Source organism: Erpetoichthys calabaricus, chromosome 3 (assembly GCF_900747795.2).
Source record: "Erpetoichthys calabaricus chromosome 3, fErpCal1.3, whole genome shotgun sequence".
Taxonomy (NCBI): Eukaryota; Metazoa; Chordata; class Cladistia; order Polypteriformes; family Polypteridae; genus Erpetoichthys; species Erpetoichthys calabaricus.
Window position 1 is genome coordinate 295,349,144 of NC_041396.2, and position 22,934 is coordinate 295,372,077.

Genomic DNA, 22,934 nt, shown 5'->3' on the forward strand with positions numbered 1-22,934 from the left:
ATAGATAGTGAATCTGATGCATACGGCACTCAACCACTGTGATATGCCCGGTGAATTTGGTTCCAGAAGGTTCCCCATCGTGAATGTAGCTTTGTGGTAAAATGGTTAGTCAAGTAGAAGGGCAAGAAGGATGTTAGCCCCTACCCACATCTTGGTATTTACGTGTCTCTGTTACACTTGATAACATTTTTTCTTGGAGAAAAAAAATTCAGTGTTTTTTGGCTCAGTTTTTTAGGGATATGCATAACGCTCAGAAGTGATAAGTATGATGTGCAGACATTATTTTAGTTGTTGCCTTTTAAGAGTGCTGGTGCTGTATATCTGCACCGAAGAACTTAATTGGGGTTTGAGGTTCCTCAGTTTATATCAACTACCTATTGTCACGTCTAATGATTAGAATCCAATGCAATCCCCTGTTGGCAATATCTGCATTAAGTAAAAGTGCAGGTGTGATTCACTTACAGTTCCCAGATAGCTTTAAATGTCTTTCACTACAGCCTATTCATAGCATAATTTTTGGTGCTCTTTGTAGACTATGTAAATGGTCATATGAAGGGAATGAGCTTTTAGACACCAGCAAGATTTTTTTTTGCCCATGATAACTGTTTTTTCAGCTGATTTAGACTCCATGGAGCCCTTCTCAAGGAACTGTGTGCTGAGTTGGTCCCAGCATTAGAAAGACAGACTGCCTAAGGTCAGGCTGTACCTGGTAATGTTCACATGTTAACAGTGGTTGACTGTCTGGCAACAGGCACCTAACAGAGGGAACTTGCCAGCAGGTCAGGGATATCTCAGCCAAGCCTCAACCTTCATCATGCCCACTGTGCCTTGTAATCCATTAACTGACTGACGAGGTGTTAAATTTAAGTTTCTGTATGCTTGGGCTGCACAGGCCAATGTGAACAATCAGTTTTCAGCAGCATCTGGTTCACCCAATGTAATCGACCATGATGCTATTGCGATAAGGACATCTAACAAGAATGAAGCTGCTTTTGTTAACCATAAGCGGTTACATTCCATTAACTTACAAGTCATCTGTGATGCCTAGATGAGACTGACAAACGTCATTGCTTAGTGTCCTGGGTCAGCCCACAATTTGCTAATGGCACTGTATGAGTTGGCTGGCTTATTAATAAGGAAACTGTCTGAATCCTCAGTTTTTCTTATGGCATGTATTATTCATTGAAATGGCAATTACATATGCCAGGAGATAGTGCCTAACTGCTCAGACACTTATGCCTGACACATTTAGCACTCTGAGCGCAATAGAGTTGGACCTACAATGCCACCCTTGCTCTTGGCACACTCAATTGTGCAGTGCACTATAGAGCTCATTAAATGCAGGTAGTGGTGTCTGGATTTGTCAGGTGAGAGGCTGCTCTACCAGCCAACAAAGGTCTGCAGCATTGTGATTGCATATACACAAGGCTGATTTGCATAGTCCATATATGATTGTGTCAGAGTAGCAGCTGGGTGGTGTTCAAGATACGTTCGCGTACACGCATTTACAAGATAATTGTGATTTATAAAGATGAATTGCAGACAGATGTCCATACACCAGGTTTTATCAATCAAATTTTTTTTGTTTTTGTCAATAGCAATCTTATTTTTTGACAACTATGCTTGAATTCACACAAAGATTTATAAAATAGACGCCACTACAGTAGCCTAGCAGAGAAGCTGCTTATTGTGAGTTTCCTGTGTCTATATTGTGATTATCAGTGACAACTAGCATAGCAGTTTGAAAAATACGGAAATCAGAAGAAGAAAAAAATGTTTTTATGTTGCAGTGAGAATTAGAACAATGAATATTTAGTCAAAGTGTGCATATTCAGTTTCATGGAGACAGTGCTATTATAAAATGTAGTGTGAAACTGCACCTCTGATCTGGATTACTACCCATGTTGGCAATAGTAGTGAAAGCATGTGTTGAAATTGTAGTTTGAAAGGAGTTTAGAAAAAGCATGGTGGAAAGTTAGAGCGGACCAATTGTGGCTTTGCATAATTAAGACTATTGTGTGTTAACTTGGTTGATGGAGTCTAAAGGCTAGATGTTTATGCAGTGCTGTGGTGATTCTATAGGCTGCAATCTCCTGTAGATAAGCAGTTGTTTATGTAAATCTCAAATGTGTAAGTGTCTACCATTAGAAGGAATGGAAATAAAGATTTCACTTCATGTATTAAATTATTTTTCTTAATGTTATCTTGTTGTAATTCTGCAAAAGCACTTGAATTACAAGGAAAATGTATAGAATATTATTAGTTAACAATAAGTAGTTTGAAAGGGGTTTGGCTTTGATTTTTCATGATTAAAACTAATCGCAAGGCAAGAAGTTATTTACTGGTAGATCAGTCCACAGTGTTGGTGTCAAATTCTAAATTGTGAATCAGAAGGATTGAAACATAGTAAACCAGAATTGGTTTTCCAGTGCAAATTACAGAGCAAAAGATTGTAAATTATGTAAGAGCTTGGTGTTAACTTTAATAAACATTGGATACAGGCATAAGAACTCTAGGCTTGAATTTGAGCATGGCATTATTAATGTGTTTCTTTTTTCCTGTATTTAATACATTTCATATTTTTCAGAACAATATTCATTTAAACTGTCCATTCGTATTCATAAGTGTGTGAATTGCCGTTAAGCTAACGGCTAACTAAGGCTGAGCAGGTGAATTGTGCTGCAATATTTTAAAAACTAAAAAAGGTATCTCATGCTGTTGTCAGTGTTCTACAACATTTGCACACCATCTACCACACAATAATTGTTTACGTAAAACACATCAAAGGTGAATATTAAGAAACTATTATTGCAGGTAGAGAAAATAATTGCACTGTAGCAGTTTACTATAATATGTAACCCTGCTAGACCTGTGCCTTTGATGTAGGCATAAGAGTTCGAAATTGTTGCTCACACAGGCCTGTTTCTTACGAGTCGGCATTGTGAATGCTTGCTGCTGCTGTTTCTTCAGTCTCATTTGCATCTCCTACTTAATTTTGTGCTTTGTTTGTTTTTAATTTTAATGTAAGTTGAGCAGTACAGGCCAGTGAAACACTCTCCTGTTTTGTGATCGTCATATGCAAGGGAGGGCCAATTTGATTCACAATCTGCTTGTGTGTCTGCAGCTTTTAGTTAGCACCCTGTATGTGCTGTGTATTTTCCTTTCTACTCATATTTTGCCTTTTATATGATGCTAACACTGCTGAAAACATGGCTTGGCAATTGTGACATCTTTGGCATTGATAGTATGGTTTGCATGTGTTCTCTACATCTCTGAAATGTGGTGTAATTGGGTAAACAAGCCTTTTAGGGTAGATTCTGCTATTATAGACACTGTTTTAGAAGTACATCGATTCAGTTCAGAGGATTTGACATTTGATTTTGATGTAGTGAAGGGAGACTTTGGCCTTAGAAGACGCCTGGGATATAAGTTGTCTTTCTAATAGCTTGAGTCTGTCAAGCCCTCAATCTTTTGCATGGGAAAGTTGTTATATAAATAAAATTATTGTTGTTATTATTTTGGGCTCCAGAAAATATGAAGATTAAACCTAAAGCTTTTACAAAATAAAACATTTGCTAGATGTTCAGATGGTTTGATGTTTGAGGGTGGCACTTACAATAAAATGAAAGAGATTTAATATTTTGGAATACGTTTGGAAGGTTACGTTGCCAATTAAGGGATGTCAAGTATTCCCTTTAAGTTTTATTTATAAATGTTTATGTAATAATGTTCCTTAATTCTTTTTTTTCCCTCAGCCAAGAAAAAGAACAAGAAGGGGAAGACTTTGACTCTCACAGACTTCCTGGCCGAGGACAGTGGGGGAAATAGCCCTGCAAATTATGTGCCTGTGAAACCCACCAGTTGGGCTGATGAAACTGATGATCTGGAAGGAGATGGTAAGATGGACATCGAAGAATTTCAAGCAGGAATATAGCTGCAAACATGGCAGCTAAAGTATTTTGACTCCTGTTTGTCCCCTCTTGGAGGTAATGTGATGCAGGGGAGAAAAGTGCTCAGCTCAGATCCCTGTTTGCTGTGATATTCTGCTGTACCTGGGAGGCCCCATAAAAGTTATTAGGGCAGTCAAACTCCTGTCTGAATTAAGAATATATTTAAATACATTACACTCTGTACACATGAAAATATTGTCCATAAGAACCCTAAATGTGTATTTCAGTTTAAATATTGAAAATAGTAAGGAAATTTTAAAATTTCTCCTTATCCAGATTTACATGAAGCTGTCACTGTGTATTGTTTTAGGGATTTTTCAGTTCATTATCAAATATTTGCAAATGACTTCCAGCAACAGCTGTATTTTTGATTTGAATACCATAAGTAACTATCAGCAAAATGGACAATCGTTCTTCCTTTTTCAAATTCACGAGTCCCATTATGGTCTAAAATGCTTGAATTGCATAGGACTACATAGGTGCCACCTAAAGACTGATCTGTTCCTTTTTGCAGCAGTTTTACTATGTATGTATGTCAGTTAGTCATATGCTACATACATCAATTGTGGTGTGGTGCTATTGAGCCAAACTGAAATGTTTTTTGTGAGGAACAAAATTAAGTAAAAAGGGAAGTGCAAGAGTTTGTCCAGTACCTCCGTATGAATCCGATATGACATGTATGTGCTAGCTTACCACTGTTTTGTGTACGTTATTCACATTGCGTTTTGCAGCATGCCTCAACATATATACTTGTGTAAAGCAAGCTCACTGCAAGAGAATGTATTCTACATATGCATGCACTAAAGTAAACATCAGTGCAGAACAATTCATTTGCAATAAATCAACTTGGCTGCTTCCGGCAGTGAGTGCTCACAGCAGTCAATGAGCAGTTTTTAACTAATCAAACACAACAGTACATTCTAGAAGAAGCAAGTTTTTTTTTTTTCTTCTCCAAAATAATACCTCCACTACATTGAGAGCATGTCCCTTGCCCATGGTAATTCTTTGGAATTCACCAACATCTCTGCAGTATATAACTCTAGAATCGGCATGCATCATACCTAGCAGCTTGACTAGTTTATATTTAATGTTATGGGGATTTTACCACTTTTTGCATGCAGAAAATTTGAAATGTAAAGTGGAGGTGCAGACATTCTACTATGCTCTTTTGGTCTGTTGCACACACAGTGGGGCTATAGCAATTTGGCAAAAGCCCTAGTAAAATTGTTTGTTATTACATAAACAAACTAATATGTGTTTTATCTATCAGTTTAGTTTTGCTAAATTAATTTCAGTCTCTTTTTATGTAAACTTGCACTTTATAACTGGAGCAACTGAGGAGGTGTGTTTTCAAGACATTTATCTGCAGTGTTTACATGTCATTTAAGAGACAGCACCACACTATAAGCACTTGATGCTTTGTAAGCACTGTGTTTGTTCTTGTCTTAACCAGCTATTTTGTCCCCACATGAAGTATAAATGTAGCTTGAGATGCAAAAAAGTTATATGAACAAAAGAAAAACCGTTAAAATAAAAGTTCCTTAAACATCAGTGTTTCACAGAGACTTTGTGTGCTTTTTGCTTATTTAATATCATTGCCAAAATCTGATGATTGTATGACATTTCAGCATATGTAGGGTTTGATAGTTTTGTGCATGTTAAATGGAATGAATATATAGTCAGCAGTATTTATAACTCATTTCAGTATATTCAAATAAATACTGTTTTACTTTGAAATATTAAACTCTCAGATGACAGACCAAGCAGGTTTAACAGTTCTTGACTTACTATATTGTATTTCATTCCTGTAATACTTCTCTATTTGGAGGCAACAACAACAATATTTATTTATATATCACATTTTCATACAAAAGATGTAGCTCAAAGTGCTTTACAGAATGAAGAAAGAGATAAAAGACAAAATAAATAAGAAAATAGAATTAGGGAACACTAATTAACATAGAATAAAAGTAAGGTCCGATGGCCAGGGAGGAGAGAAAAAACTAAAAAAAAAAAACTCTATACTGCTGGAGAAAAAATATAAAATCTGCAGGGGTTACGAGGCCACAAGACCACGCAGCCCCCTCTAGGCATTCTACCTAACATAAATAACCTCAATCAGTCCTCATTATATTCAGGGTTCTATGGAAGTACTTGATGATGACGGTCATGTGGACCTCTGGCCTTTAATTGATCAATGTAGGGACATCACGGTGCATTGATCAGGTGGTGGTGGCGCAGATCGACACCACAGAAAACCGGAAAAAGAATAGCAGAGAAAGTAGGTGTTAGTACGGATTTCGGAGCCGCCATGAATGATAATAATTAATCCTGATTCTCTGTACAGTGGGTACCTTCTGGTCTCGACTGTAATTCGTTCCAAAACCCTGGACGCAACCCGAACATAATTTCCCCGTAAGATTGTATGTGAATACAATTAATCCATGCCATACTGTACGAACTGTATGTAAATATATATATTTTTTTAATCACAAAAATTAATTATACCATAGAATGTGGTATACAGTAATCCCTCGCTATATCACGCTTCGACTTTCGCAGCTTCACTCTATCGCGGATTTTATATGTAAGCATATTTAAATATCTATCGCGGATTTTTTGCTGGTTTGCGGATTTCTGCGGACAATGGGTCTTTTAATTTCTGGTACACGCTTCCTCAGTTGGTTTGCCCAGTTGATTTCATACAAGGGACGCTATTGGCAGATGGCTGAGAAGCTACCCAACCAGAGTGCGTATTACGTATTAAATAAAACTCCTCACATATATTGTGAGCACGGGGCCTGTTTGCACCCCTAGAGGACACGGCCGCTCCCCCGCATGGTGCTTCACATACTTAAAAGATCAAACAGCACGTATTGATTTTTGATTGTTTGCTTACTCTCTCTCTCTCTCTGCTCCGGGGGGGGGGGTTTGGTTGGGGGCTGTTCGCATACTGCCAAAGAGGATACGGACGCTCCTCTGAAAAATGCTTGCTCCCTTCCTTGCAGCTACTTTGCCCGGCGGTGCTTCGCATACTTAAAAGCCAAACAGCCCTATTGATTTTTGACTGTTTGCTTTTTTTTTTCTCTCTCTCTCTCTGATGCGCACTCCTTTGAAGAGGAAGATATGTTTGCATTCTTTTAATTGTGAGACGGAACTGTCATCTCTGTCTTGTTATGGAGCACAGTTTAAACTTTTGAAAAAGAGATAAATGTTTGTTTGCAGTGTTTGAATAACGTTCCTGTCTCTCTACAACCTCCTGTGTTTCTGTGCAAATCTGTGACCCAAGCATGACAATATAAAAATAACCATATAAACATGGTTTCTACTTCGCAGATTTTCACCTTTCGTGGGGGGGTCTGGAACGCAACCCCCGCAATGGAGGAGGGATTACTGTAATTTAGAATGCACAGTGTAATAGTAAACTAAATGTAAAAACATAAAATAACTCTGAGAAAACCTTAAACAACAGAGAAAACTAACATTGTAAGAGTTTGCGCTAGACCCTTATGAACTGCTTGCTGTAAACACTTTTTTATGAGTTTTAAGCACTGGAAAAAATTAAGTGCCACTTCTCTTGCGAAACTTTTCAAACCACCCTCTACTGGCTTTAAATTCCTCACCTTTGCCACTCGAAGGAGGAATTTTTTTCAGCAAATCGCCATGAATCTTCCTGGCTTTCTCGCATCTGATCGGCTTGCTTATGCTATCCCCTGCAAGTTGCTTCTTGTTCAACCACACTAGCAAAAGTTTTTCCACCTCTTCCACCACTTGAGGCCTCTGCTTGGCTAACATTATAACTCCTTTTGCAACATCAGCTGCTTTGTTAGGCCCTGTATACACAAACAAAAGAAAATGGGAAACAGAGAATGGCAAATCATTAGCGCTTACGAACGCACATAGGGAAACTGGCTGCCAGTGTTTTTGTTCGCCACCAGAACGTGTGGTTGTGAACAGATGCAAAATTTTGGCAAACTCTTTGATTGTAACCCGATTTGTATGTGTTTGGAAACGTTCGTGACCAGAGGTTCTACTGTATATTCAATTAAGCTAAGATGAGGCTATGAGAGAGCCATGTTAAAGTAATGTGTTTTCAGCAGTGTTTTAAAGTGATCTGTTGTATTAGCCTGGGGAATTCCTATTGACAAACTAGTCCAGATTTTAGGTGCATAACAGCAGAAGGCTGCCTCACCACTTCTTTTAAGTTTAGCTCTTGGAATAATAAGTAGACACTCATTTGAAGATCTAAGGTTATGATTTGGAGTGTGAAGTGAAAGACATTCTGAAATATAAGATGGAGCGAAATTATTTAAGGCTTTGTAAACCATAAGCAGTATTTTAAAGTCAATTCTAAATGACACAGGTAACCAATGTAGTGACATCAAAACTGGAGAGATGTGCTCGGATTTTCTTTTCCTAGTTAAGATTCTAGCAGCTCCATTCTGCACTCATTGCAGTTGAGTGATGTCTTTTTTTGGATAGTCCTGAGAGGAGTGCGTTACAGTAATCTAGCCGACTGAAAACAAAAGCATGAACTAATTTCTCAGCATCTTGCAATGTTACAAGAGATCTAACTTTTGCTATATTTCTTAAGTGAAAAAAATGTTGTCGTAGTGATCTGATTAATATGTGATTTAAAGATCAGGTCATTGTCCTGATAGTTACCCTAAATTCTTTACCTCTGTCTTGACTTTTAATCCTAATGCATCAAGTTTATTTCTAATATACCCTCTTTATATCCATTTTTGCCAATCACTAAAATTTCTGTTTTCTTCTTATTTAGTTTGAGAAAATTACTACTCATCCATTCAGAAACACAAGACAGACATTGTGTCAGTGAATCAAGAGAGTTTGGGTGATGAGTTTGGGTCATGAGTACAGTTGTGTGTCATCATCATAGCTGTGGTGTCTCACCTTATGCCCCAAGATAATCTGACCTAAAGGAAGTATGTAAATCGAAAAGAGCAGCAGACCAAGGATAGAGCCTTTTGTAACATTATATAGAATATCATGTGTCTTTGAAGTATAATTACCACAACTAACAAAGATTTTCTACCTGCCAGGTAGGACTCAAACCAATTTAAGACACTGCCAGAGAGGCCCACCCATTGACTAAGTTGATTTCTAAGACTATTGTGATCAATGGTATCAAATGCGGCACTCATATCTAAGAGGATGAGAACAGATACACGGCCTCGGTCTGCATTTACCCGCAAGTCATTTACTACTTTAACGAGTGCAGTTTCTGTACTGTGATTTGTTCTGAAACCCGACTGAAACTTATCAAGAATGGCATGTTTATTGAGGTGGTCATTTAGCTGCATAATGACTGCCTTCTCTAGGATTTTACTTAAGAAAGGCAGGTTAGAAATAGCTGTAAAATTTTCAAAAGTAGAGGAGTTGAGATTATTTTTCTTTCTTGAGCAGGGGTTTACCTACAGCAGTCTTAAGACAATCTGGGAAGACCCTCCTATCTAATGATGAGTTTACTATGTCAAGAATACTATCAATTAGCACCTTTGAAAAAACGTGTTGGTATTGGGTCAAGGACGCAGGTGGATGGTCTCAGTTGAGAAGTAATTTTATATAAATCAGATAAATCTATCCTGGTGAAAGAATTTAATTTATAATGGAGTACTGGGATTTATAAGTATTTATTTGTGAATTTCCCATTGGGATTAATAAAGTATCTATCTATCTATCTGGATCAAAATTGTGGAGATGTGCTATATTATTTCTAATATCATTAATTTTTTGATTAAAAAATGCAGCAAAAGCCTCAAGTTTCACTGGAAGTTTTTTGGAGGCATTCCATTGAGTAACCTGGATTTAGCAGACAATCGATTGTAGAGAATAAGGCTCTGGGATTACTAGCATTGTTATTTATAATTCTAGAGAAATAACAGCATCTCTCAAGGCGGATTTTGTTGTTGTATTCTGTTATTTCAACCTTCAGTATCTCATAGTGGATAATCAGTTTAGTTTTTCTCCATTTACGCTTAGCTCTCTGGCATGTTGTTTTTAGATCAGGTGCAACTATGTCAGCAGCAGCTCTCAGCTTAGTATTAAAATTTTCCTCCTTACTATTTACATTATCCCTGCTATTGTAGTAAACACTACAAACGGACTGGTTGCTTAGAATGTTTGTAAATTTTGAAGCTGCTGCTGAATCAAAGAAGTGTTTAACAATACGCTTGTCGTGAATTTTTTCTATCATTATTTCTATATTAAATAGTTAGAGAAAATGGTCTGATAGACCAATATCAATGATCTGCTTCACATCAACTTTTAGTACTTTAGTAATTACTAGGTCCAGCGTATACCCTGCTTTATGAGTTGGCTGACTGAGTTGCTGGCTCAAATCAAAATGGTCCAGAAGGTTCATGAATTTCATGAACATCATGGCAAATGACCAGGAAGACAATGCATTTGAAACCAGTAGGTTTCCAGTTAAATGACACATCTTTCATATAACCCTAATCAGTCCTAAAATGTATAAACAACCTCAATTTGCAAGGATTTTTAAAAGATGGCCTGGTAGCTAGAATAGGTTTCAGACATCAAAAGTCAGAGGATAGTGCTACTTCATTTACAGTGTTTTTTTTTTTTGTTTGTTTCTCCATATGTATTTGTCAATTCAGTTTCTACCTCCTGGCACACAGAGGATGATGTCTACAGAGCACCACCTATTGACCGGTCCATCTTGCCCACAGCTCCTCGGGCTGCCCGGGAGCCTAATGTGAATCGGTCTTGTCTTCCACGCAGCCCACCCTATACTGCCTTTCTGGGAAACCTGCCCTATGAAGTCTCTGAAGAGTCTATCAAGGATTTTTTCCGGGGTCTTAATGTGAGTAGCACTTTGATTTAAAATGTGTGTGTGTATGTATAGAGATGGATATAATTTTTTAAATATTTTTTTGGTATCAGTTTGGTTATTCTAAAGTTTTCAGCAGCAACCTTGTGTTTATGTCAACCAGTACTCTTTCTCATTCTCCAAGTTACTAAATGATTTCGAAAATAAATACAGAACCTCAGAGACATTGGACCTCCCATTTTTGTTTAACTAAGAATCTCTTTGTCATGCATTAATTGTAATGCTTAATAATCTAGCTACTGGATTCAAATATTTATTGGAGATGCATAAGGGTTTAGTCACTTTGAATCTTACTTCTATTCTCAAACAAAAAGCACTATGTTTATACCACTGATATGTCTGGAGAAACTGTGTGCATATTAACCTTTAATTAGTTTAATACATTTTAATTGATGTATGATTTACTTACATGGACTTCAGTTGGAAATAAAATGGCAGTACTCTTTCAGGTGATGGATAAACGCAGCTTTGACCTATTGGTAACTAAGAACTTTTCATAAAACTGAGTTTGATCAACTCTTGACATGTCATACCATTGCTGCTTTTATGGTTCAAGCCTAATGTTTTCCATCATGTTACTCCATAGCAGAAGGCAAATGCCAAGAAAAGACCTTCACTTTTTTTGTCAAAGCTTAAAAACATTAAGTAGGTAGATGATTCCTCATTTGTCCCAAGGAGGAAATTTAGCTTTTTAAAGAAGCTCAATTAATACTGTAGATAAATGGGAATGTTACAATCATGTTTTTTAGGAACACCGATATTGATTTAGATTTTTTTGTTTAAACTTACATTAGGGTCTTGCATAACCAGACAGAAAGAAGCCTTATGTTCTTTTTTAAAGTATTAACTTTATTTTTATAATTGCTTTGTAGACCACATTTATTACCTGTTCATTTTTTATTAACACCATTAAATTTTGTAGCCTTATTCAGTGATCATCAAACTTCTAAAATAAAATTCCCTTTAATTACATACTTTTTTTTTAATCAATTAACTATGTAGATAAAATATCCATAATATATATGGAATTAAAGAAAACAAAATGCTTCTCCTAATTACAAGCTGTCATATTGTATTAATTTCTTTCTCTAATGTACTTATCTGAAATAAAGTTTAATCTAAGATTTTCATTATTTAAAAAAAATATATATTCACACAATGATTTAATTAATTTATATTGACAATTAATCACTGCTTAAATGTAAATATAGGTTTTAATCATTTTTAATCATTATATGCATTATAGCTTTTTTGCTATTAATATATATTTACTATATACAGTCTTTTCCCCTGTGTATCAGTGAGACATTCATAATTCTTGAGGTATAATTATAAATATAAAGTTCCATTTTATCTATGCCGTACTTGTTACTTACCAAAACCTATACTGTTTAGATAAAGATACATAAAAAACATGATATATCTCTTTAAAAAAAGCCACAAATCTATCAGATGTTCATAAGATGTTTATCAAAAAGATACAAGGCTAACATGCAAGTTTAAAAGTAAAACAGGTCAATTTTGCTGTTGGCTAACAAGCCTGTTTTTTTACTAAGCAGCAATTCTCCTCTACCTCTTATTTTTCTAATTGAAAGTGGAAACTGCTGAACTTAACACAAGCTTACTCACCATCTAAACTTGGACAAGTAGAATCCATTTTAATTAAAGGATTCCACTTTCTTGAATGTAAAGACTAATATTCCAAACTTCTCCCTCACTGGTAAAGTAGCCTTGCCCTTTCTGTTTACAGGACATTCACAGCAATTAAGATGCAAGCTAGCTCAAATATCATAATACTTACAATCAAAATCAAATATATATATTTTGATTTTGATTTTTAATGAAGCAGTATTTAGTTGTGCAAAAATGGCTGTGCAACAAAAAACTGGCTGTGCAAAAATTTGGGTACCCTTGTAATTTTGCTGATTTGAATGCATGGAACTGCTCAATACGAAGGTGTGTCCAATCATGAGAAAAGTCGTGCTTCCCTTTGACTCTCCTCTGAAGAGTAACAGCATGGGATCCTCAAAGCAACTCTCAAAAGATCTGAAAACAAAGATTGTTCAGTCTCATGGTTTAGGGGAAGGCTACAAAAAGCTATCTCAGAAGTTTAAACTGTCAGCTTCAACTGTAAGGAATGGAATCAGGAAATGGAAGGCCACAGGCACAGTTGCTGTTAAACCCAGCAGGTCTGGCAGGCCAAGAAAAATACAGGAGCAGCATATGTGCAGGATTGTGAGAATGGTTACAAACAACCTACAGATCACCTCCAAAGACCAGCAAGAACATCTTGTTAGCAGATGGTGTATCTGTAACATCGTTCTACAATTCAGCGCAATTTGCACAAAGAACATTTGTAAGGCAAGGGGATCAGAAAGAAGCCCTTTCTACACTCACACCACAAACAGTCGCTTGTTGTATGCAAATGCTCATTCAGACCAGCCAGATTCATTTTGGAACAAAGTGCTTTGGACTGATGAGACAAAAAATGGAGTTATTTGGTCATAACAAAAAGCGATTTGCATGGCGGAAGAAGAACACCGCATTCCAAGAAAAACACCTGCTGCCTACTGTCAAATTTGGTGGAGGTTCCATCATTCTGTGGGGCTGTGTGGCTAGTTCAGGGACTAGGGCCCTGGTTAAAGTCGAGGGTCAGATGAATTCAACCCAATATCAACAAATTCTTCAGGATAACGTTCAAGTATCAGTCACAAAGTTGAAGTTACGCAGGGGTTGGATAGTCCCAACAAGACAATGACCCAAAACACAGTTCGAAATCTACAAAGGCATTCATGCAGAGGGAGAAGTACAATGTTCTGGAATGGCCGTCAGAGTCCCCTGACTTGAATTACATCGAAAATCGATGGGATGATTTGAAGCAGGCTGTCCATGCTCAGCAGTCATCAAATTTAACTGAACTAGAGAGATTTTGTATGGAAGAACGGTGAAAAATACCTCCATCCAGAATCCATACACTCATCAAAGGCTATAGGAGGCGTCTAGAGGCTGTTATATTTGTAAAAGGAGACTCAACTAAGTATTGAGGTAATATCTCTGCTGGGGTGCCCAAATTTATGTCTAGTTTTGTCATGATGCATATTGCATATTTTCTGTTAATCCAGTAAACTTAATGTCACTGCTGAAATGCTACTGTTTCCATAAAGCATGTCATATATTAAAAGGAAGTTGCTACTTTGAAAGCTCAGCCAATGATAAACAAAAATCCAAAGAATTTAAAGGGGTTCCCAAACTTTTTCATATGACTAATATATATATATACACACACACACACACACACATACATACAGTATCTCACAAAAGTGAGTACACCCCTCGCATTTTTGTAAATATTTTATTATATCTTTTCATGGGACACCACTGAAGATATGACACTTTGATACAATGTAAAGTAGTCAGTGTACAGCTTGTATAACAGTGTAAATTTTCTGTCCCCTCAAAATAACTCCACACACAGCCATTAATGTCTAAACCACTGCCAACAAAAGTGAGTACACCCCTAAGTGAAAAATGTCCAAATTGTGCCCAAAGTGTCAATATTATGTGTGCCCACCATTATTTTCCAGGTCTGCCTTAACTCTTTCGGGCATGGAGTTCACACAAGCTTCACAGGTTGCCACTGGAATCCTCTTCCACTCCTCCGTGACGACATCACAGAGCTGATGGATGTTAGAGACCTTGCGCTCCTCCACCTTCCGTTTGAGGATGCCCCACAGATGCTCAATAGGGTTTAGGTCTGGAGACATGCTTGGCCAGTCCAGCACCTTTACCCTTAGTTTCTTTAGCAAGGCAGTGGTCGTCTTGGAGGTGTGTTTGGGGTTGTTACCATGTTGGAATACTGCCCTGTGGCCCAGGGAGGGAATCATGCTCTGTTTCATTATGTCACAGTTCATGTTGGCATTCATGGTTCCCTCAGTGAACTGTAGCTCCCCAGTGCCGGCAGCACTCATGCAGCCCCAAACCATGACACTCCTACCACCATGCTTGACTGTAGGCAAGCCACACTTGTCTTTGTACTCCTCAACTGGTTGCTGCCACACACTCTTGACACCATCTGAACCAAATAAGTTTATCTTGGTCTCATCAGACCATAGGACATGATTCCAGTAATCCATGTCCTTAGTCTGCTTGTCTTCAGCAGACTGTTTGCGGGCTTTCTTGTGCATCATCTTTCGAAGAGGCTTCCTTCTGGGACGACAGCCATGCTGAACAATTAGATGCAGTGTGCGGCGGGCGTATGGTCTGAGCACTGACAGGCTGACCCCCCACCCCTTCAACCTCTGCAGCAATACTGGCAGCACGTATACGTCTATTTTCAAAAGACAACCTCTTGATATTACGCTGAGCACGTGCACTCAACTTCTTTGGTCGACCATGGCGAGGCCTGTTCTGAGTGGAACCTGTCCTGTTAAACCGCAGTATGGTCTTGGCCACCGTGCTGCAGCTCAGTTTCAGGGTGTTGGCAATCTTCTTATAGCCGAGGCCATCTTTATGTAGAGCAACAATTCTTTTTGTCAGATCCTCAGAGAGTTCTTTGCTCTTTGATGTTGTATCGCTATACACCATGATTCCGATTCATCTGGCCACAGAAACACTATTAATGAGACTTGAAAGCGACCCCACCATAGAGACAACAACCAAACTGTCCATTAAAGACATAATGCACCTAATATCACTTTGCCAAAAAACTCAACTTTCATTTCAACGGCAAATACTACACTCAAAAGAAGGCATGCCAATGGGATCGCCGTTATCAGGACTTATAGCGGAACTGGTAATGCAGCGATTTGAAAACGTGGCTCCATCCCAGTTCACACCCAAAATTTGGATATGCTACGTAGACGACACATTTGTCATACTTAAAAATGACCAGCTGAATGAATTCTACAACCAAATCAACACAATATTCCCTGCAATCCAATTCATCATGGAAAAGAAATGAACCGACACATCAGCTTCCTGGACATCTACATTGAAAGAAATAATGACGCCACCCTGACCACAAGTGTTTACCGTAAAGAATGCTACGCAGACGAGATATTACACTTCGCCAACAACCACCTGGTATCTCATAAACGGAGCTGTGTTAAAACTCTATTCAGAAGAGTCCACACCCATTGTAATACGAAGGAGACAAAAATGAATGAGAGACGCTCTCTCTTCCATCTTTTCACTTCAAACGGATACTCAAAAACATTAATTAATTGGAGCTTACACAGAAGATGGCAAAAAACTCGGCAAACAATTGACTTGAATCAGAACCCCCACCCCACCTGGCACTCACTCCCTTATCACCACAAGGTGTCTGAAGGTGCAGCACGCATCCTGGCCAAGTTAGGCGTCAGAATAGCACACAAACCCACAAACAATTTGTGCACAGTCCTCTTTAATGCTAAAAACAAGAAATCGACAGCAGAAATACAAAACGCAGTTTATAGCAGTCCATGCAGTTCTTGCTCAGCGGTATGCATAGGACAAACATCAAAAAGAATCGCAACACATATACAAGAACATCACAACGCCATCAGAAGAAAGAACTCACAATCACTGATCTACACGCATAATAAATCAACAGGACATACATTTAACTGGGACAATGTACAAGTAAAATTTAAGGCCAGTACTAAAAGTGCCAGAGAGCTGGCCGAATCTTGGCTATCAAATGAGAATGCCATCAACAGACACTTGGACATAAATCCGGCATATGCAAACTTAAGAAGAACATATTCATAATAAACAAGAGTTTACACTCAATACCCCCCGATCACACTGACTTAGCCACCTCAACCCCCCTTAATTTTTTGCTATAAATTGCCTTTAATTCTTGTAAGTCTAAGCATTATCCTCTGATGAAGACACCTGGCAGGGGTTGAAAGGTCAGGAATTAAAAAATGACTTTGATACGTGATTCATTTTTTTCTCCCTTTGTGGATCTCCAGCTGCAAATATGCAAACCGTATCACAGATCTTCTCTTCCATTCGTACAAAATATATATATATATATTCACGGCATTCGAAGTCTGTGTCACAATCTGATAGTGTGGGTGATCTACATGCTGTCAAATAAACGAACCACACGCCGTGGCGCAACGTTAGGGGCATCGCCTCTGACGCTGACGTCCGAGGTTCGATTCCCGAAAGGGAGTGCAGTGGAGTGTGTACACCTGATGAGCCCAGAATGAGGGCGAAACACGTGTCGTGTACTCTTTGCATTTATTTGACAGTAAACTATTTCAACCATATATATATATATATATATATATATATATATATATATATATATATATATATATATATAGTGTAAAGGATTACTACAACTAAATTACCATTAAGCTTAAAAAAGCAGGCGCTGAAAAATAGGTTTTTGTGTTTTGGGCTTATTTATTAGTGAAGTCTTCTGTATTGAAAATCATCAGATTTAGATTGGTGGCCAGTTGATTGATTGCATCACCACTGGTCATTCAGATTTTTCAGGATTATAATTTCCTTGTTACTTGTGGGTCACAACTATTAGGGCAATCCTTTAGGACATTGTGCCTGTTTTTCTAAACTTTGGTTCCATTTAAAAGTGTTCTTGCCTGTTTTGTATACCAGAGCTTATGGTAGAACCTTTCCAATTAATATAACTTAACAGTAAACATGTTTTTAAATGTTACACTATAAACTTGAATAGACATTAAAAATTTTAATTTTCTGCCATTAATTTATATTCTGGGATTGTGTATTTGATTAATGTTTATGGCATTCCTACAATTTTTGGAAATTTATGTTTATTCAAACCTTAAGTAGGACTAAGTTTCTTAAGTGACTGCATATGTAGATGAATAATTGTGCAGAAGCTGGAAAAAATGTTTTTAATTATTGTGTCTGTAATGTCTTTTCTGAATATATCTTGTAACAAGTTGTGTTAGTGCTAAATTGCTGTGTATTACCGCTACATGCAATAAAGTCACTGTTTATTACTGTAATATATTTAGCAATAACTAATTGAACATTCTTTGTAAAGGATGTAGTTTTTTTTATTTTTTGTCACCAAGGTAATTTGCGGAATCATGTAAATTAGTATATTTCTGTTGCCTAATTTTACAATTAATTTTTATTGAGAAAAGGTCTGAATTACCAGTTCTTCCATATATTTAAAGTGGACATTTCTATGTATAAACTTTCACTGAATTGCCAGTGAATGTTTTTTGCACCCTTTTTTTCGTATTTTCTTTTTTAAATTAATTTTCTGAGGAGACGTTTTTGACAATGGGCAGTTGTAGACTTTAAAAAAGCAAGACATGTTTAATTGTGTGTGTGTATTCCAAGCCTTATTGCTGAAACTAGAAGTCCGATATCTGTTCACATGCTAGGGTTTAACTCAGAGTGTTCTTATTATTATTAACCATGTTGACCATTGTACAGAAAGTACCTTCATGTTGCTTTAAAAGCTTTATTGCCTAGTTTTAATCTAAAAGAAAAATGCAGTGTTTAACATTGCTGCATATTATAAGATGTTCAACTTGAAATTTACCTTGGAACGTGTTTTTATTTATTTTGTTCCAAGCCATATTTTTTATTTTATTTTTTAATTCTAGATCAGTGCAGTTCGACTGCCAAGGGAACTTGGCAATCCTGAGAGACTCAAAGGCTTTGGCTATGCAGAATTTGATGATGTGGAATCACTGTTGCAAGCACTAAGCCTCAATGAAGCGGTGAGTTATTGGACAAAAGCTGAACATAACTACTTGTGCCTTAAATGGCTGTTTTTCCTTTTCTTTTAATTTATAGAGGACCCATCACTGTTCATAAAGGGAAACTATAAACCTGAAAGAGCCAGTGGCTTGCGATAGCGTAGGCCCTACAATTGTCGAACAGTTTTTCTGGTATCCAAATTAAAAAAAAAAAAAATTCCCGTTATAAATGTTGATTGCACTAATTTCATCTTGGCACACCCTTTACAGTTTGGAAAAATCAGAGGTGTTGCAGTATTTTCCATTGTATAAAATAAGCTAGATTTTGCTTACTTTGATGGATACTTAATAGTTGTAGACTCAAACAGTGGTAAATCAAGGGTCTTATGTTTACGAGTGACGTTCAAGGTTCTACAGAGTTGTTTTAAAATGTGTTTATAACTGCAAATGTTGATCTAAAAACAGAATAACAGACTAGAAAAATCTGTCCCAAAATGTGTAAGAATAGATCTGTAAAATACCACAACATTGTCCAGCATGTGTAGAGTCATATGATGCCAAAAGTAGTGTGAGGAAAAGAAAAAAAATGTATTCATGGCATGCTTTGAATATACCAATCTTTTGTATTATAATTTAAAAAAAAAAAAAAACTCAACACATTATTTAAACAAACACTGTAAAATAAAATGTTGAATGGCTGACATCATACGCGGGAAAATATACACCAATAAATACCTCTTCTTTATATGTGATCTTTGCACTACAGACATCTGTGCACATGAGAGCCTCCTAGTCAAGTGACGGAAGCTTACTGCTGTCTGTATCATGCCTGCCAATTAATAGAATTTTTTTTTTCTGCATTCAATGAATTGACTTCAATCTTTTAAATCACTAACACAGTGCAAAAAACCTCATTAGGTCAGAAGGAAACTATAAGTGAATATCATCTGCATAAGAGTGAAAGTGAATAACTACAAATTCCACTGATAGTAAGAAAGGGCAATATGAAATTTCAGTTCACTGTTTTTGAAAACTAAGCATTCAAAAGCCAATCTTTTGATGTTCAGTACTTAGATTTTCCACAGCTACTTCTTAATAAAAAAATATGCAAATATTTTATCTTATATTTCCATATTTCAAATGTAGTGGAAACATTATACATTCATTTCCAAATCAAAGCATTAACAAATTTTATCAAGTCTGCGTTATTTTTTACAGGAAGCAAAGGAAAGGATTATTAATCTGTTCAAAACAAATAGTGTTGACTTCATTCTCTTCAAACTCAACTCCTATTAAGTTGCGGGGACATTTCCTCTTCGGCATACGCCAACGTAATCTCTTCAGGTATTTTTGATGTATTCAAACTGATCCACGATCCCTGGTATGTGAAAATAGGGCCAACACCGTTATATGAAAAACCTCCCCATACCATGCTGTCTTCATAGTGTACTATGACTTGAATTAAGTACCCAGGGGTCATCTGACGCACTGTCAATGACCACTATACCTGAGAAGTACAGATTTTCTCTCATCAGTCCGCAGAATTTTGCACCATTTCTCTTTGGGCCAGTCGATGTGTTTCTTGGCAAATTTTAACCGATTCTACACGTTGTTTTTTTCCCCTAACTGGTGCTTTACGGAAACGTTTTGCTGATAGCTTCGATCAAATATCTATGGACTGTAATAGAACTTGCAGGCAATTTTAGATAATCTTTGATGTTTCTGGAGATGATGATTGGCTGAATCTGCCATTTTGACTGTTTGATTCATTTTAACAGTAGCTGCTCATTTTCTTTTGCATTTTGGGTTTTTGTTGCCATTTTAAAGCATTTGAGATCATTTTAGCTGAGCATCCTATAATTTGCTGCACTTCTTTATACGTTTTCCCCTCTCCAATAAACATTTTAATCAATTAATGTTGTTCCTCGGAACAATGTGGCCAATTTTACTTAGTGATTTAGTAGGAAATACGATTTATAACGATGTGTAAAACATTCACTTCCCTTCTTCCTTAATAAAGGACAATTAATGACACCTGTTTTATGGAATAAATGAATTTCCTAATTAAACTCTACATTGGTGTTACTTTGAACACAGCCCTTTCAGTGAACAAGTCGCAGCAAACCGCTGTCTTGACAGTTGGGTCTGTTGTTTTTCTATTACACTTATACATCTACAAATAAATTATGTGCCATGCAGAAATATCCCTACTATTAATAACAGTGGTTCATCGGGTTACTGATGTTGTTCTGCTATTTGTTTTATCACAACTGTATATTGTGGATTAAAAAAGGATTGAAGAAGCTGTTAAGAACACTGGGTGCAAGATGCCCAGCTGAAAATACTTAATGTAACTGGCCACAAAAAATAATCTGGAACCATTACAAAAGACTTAAATGACATATAGTGTCTTTGATTAATGTGGTAACGAGTTGAGAGTTTTGTCATGCCTTGCATAAAGTCAAACAGACAGAGAGTGCCTGCACAGTTTTTTTACCATGGTAATGGCAAAGAAGGCAAATTTGTTGAAAGCAATACTTAAAATGTAGTCTGAAAAACAAGTAAAGGAGGCACAAAACAAATTGGTTGGTGCAAACAATATGCTTTTTTTTGAGCTGATTGATTTTTTTTGGAACCACAGCTGTTCATAAACTTGTTTTATCATCTAATAGTTCATAACATTATTGTGAGAAGATATAATGGGTTTTGGACTGTTTTTGTAAATGTTTGTATGTTTCTGTTTGGTATTAATTTACATAACCAAAAAAAAAACTTCTAACTTAGCAATTCCAGTCACAATAAGGTATTCTGCAGGTATTTTGCTATTGGTATAAACAAGGTCTAATACCGGTTGTTGACACACCTCTGCTGAATAATTTGTTGGCTAAAGCAACAGTGTTAGTGTGTCTGTAGCATTGTTCATGATGGCATTCAGCATCCACATCATCCAACCCTAGTTGGTAGCAGTAAAAATCGTAATGATCTCAGTTTTGAGCCCTGAAGAACACCATATCTAGTGATGGGATACAAATTTCTATATGAATGGAAATAAGTTTGATGAATAGTCTGATTAATATTAGTGATGTTTTGATTGAGATTGGCTGATTTTTTTTTTCACCCCAAATGGTACATTAGACAATCTCAAAAACCTTTTTTCAGAACCTGCTTTTATAAGCTTTGCGGTAATTTAGTTGTAATGGTTCTTTACACAAAGTATTAGGGAAGTAAACAGGAATCTGACGGTCAGATTTTTGGAGAGAGTGAAGGCAGGAATATTGGCTTTAATATTAAATAAAGTGAAGTAATAAACTGAGAAAAGATGATTTGAGGAGTTGTACTATTGATGGAGTGGAACAGCAGAGTGTAAGAAAAAGGCACGTCTTCAACAGAAAATAGAATAACCTCAGAACTTTTAGTTTTCTCCTGTAATTAAAATAGACACTGCTTGTCTGAGCCTGGTAACGAGCCTGTGTTTAGTACTTCAGTTCACAATATAAACTAAACCATGCAAGGACAGCACCTGAGTGATAATCACAATTATTAGGCTTATTTTTTTTAGGAACACTGTCAAAAGGTGCCTTTAATTTGACCAACAAACAGCAGCGTTTCATGTATCAGAATGCATTAAATTTAGGTAGGTTTGCAAAAATAAAATGCCAGTCCTTGTCCACTTGACCCCAGCCCCTTCACTTCTATTCTAATTAACAACATACTTTTTGGCAAATTAATATATACTGTACCATAAATGTTAAAGTTAAATAAGGCTCGGCTTCATTGATGAGCAGAAACATCCATCTACAAAGCTGCAGAGTCATAATGTCATCATAGCATGTGGCTTGTTCATACACAGGCCTCCTATTTTAACTCTTAAAAGCATATTTAAGCCAGTTTGTGTCATGGCTATTCGGTGATGGGTTTAAATTCACTTATCTGTGTAGGTTTTTCCCATGTAGTCCTATTTCCTTCCAAAGCCAAAAGAATATTTTTATTTTTTTGTTTGTTCTATTTGACATGCACATAGGACATATGGTGACAGACCACTTCAAACTGGCTTGGTGTAAGTTAATGTATAGCGTGTAACAAGTCCCAAACTTGACTGGTAACCTGTAGCAGCTATGGTCCTGCCTTTATCAAACTTTATTGAAACATGCTCCAACTCTTGCAGTTATATGTTGAAATCTAATCTAGTATAAGTCATATAATCAAAGATTAATTTTGTATTTTTTTTTTTATAAAAACCTGCTAGAATTGGTGACTACATATGATTTTCACATACTTGCAATGTGAATGCTGTGAGGGGGCTCAAAAATAACACTTTTTTTTTTTAACAAATTGTATATTGGTCAGAACATTTCAAAAATTGAATCACTTTCAAAATACTCTCCCTGAGACACTTGTCCCACTTCTTTTTCCATT

The 22,934-nt window shown here is 36.7% G+C and overlaps 1 protein-coding gene across 5 annotated transcripts in view; it reads left to right on the plus strand.

Moving 5' to 3' along the window:
• Nucleotides 1-22,934, plus strand: part of eif4ba (eukaryotic translation initiation factor 4Ba) — an 83,320-nt gene that overhangs the window by 6,947 nt on the left and 53,439 nt on the right. For all 5 annotated transcript variants that reach the window (XM_028825866.2, XM_028825867.2, XM_028825868.2 and 2 more), the window contains exons 2-4: nt 3,756-3,896; nt 10,592-10,797; nt 18,423-18,539. In XM_028825866.2, the coding sequence (XP_028681699.1) occupies nt 3,756-3,896; nt 10,592-10,797; nt 18,423-18,539 (464 nt within the window). The remainder of the gene's footprint in view (nt 1-3,755; nt 3,897-10,591; nt 10,798-18,422; nt 18,540-22,934) is intronic.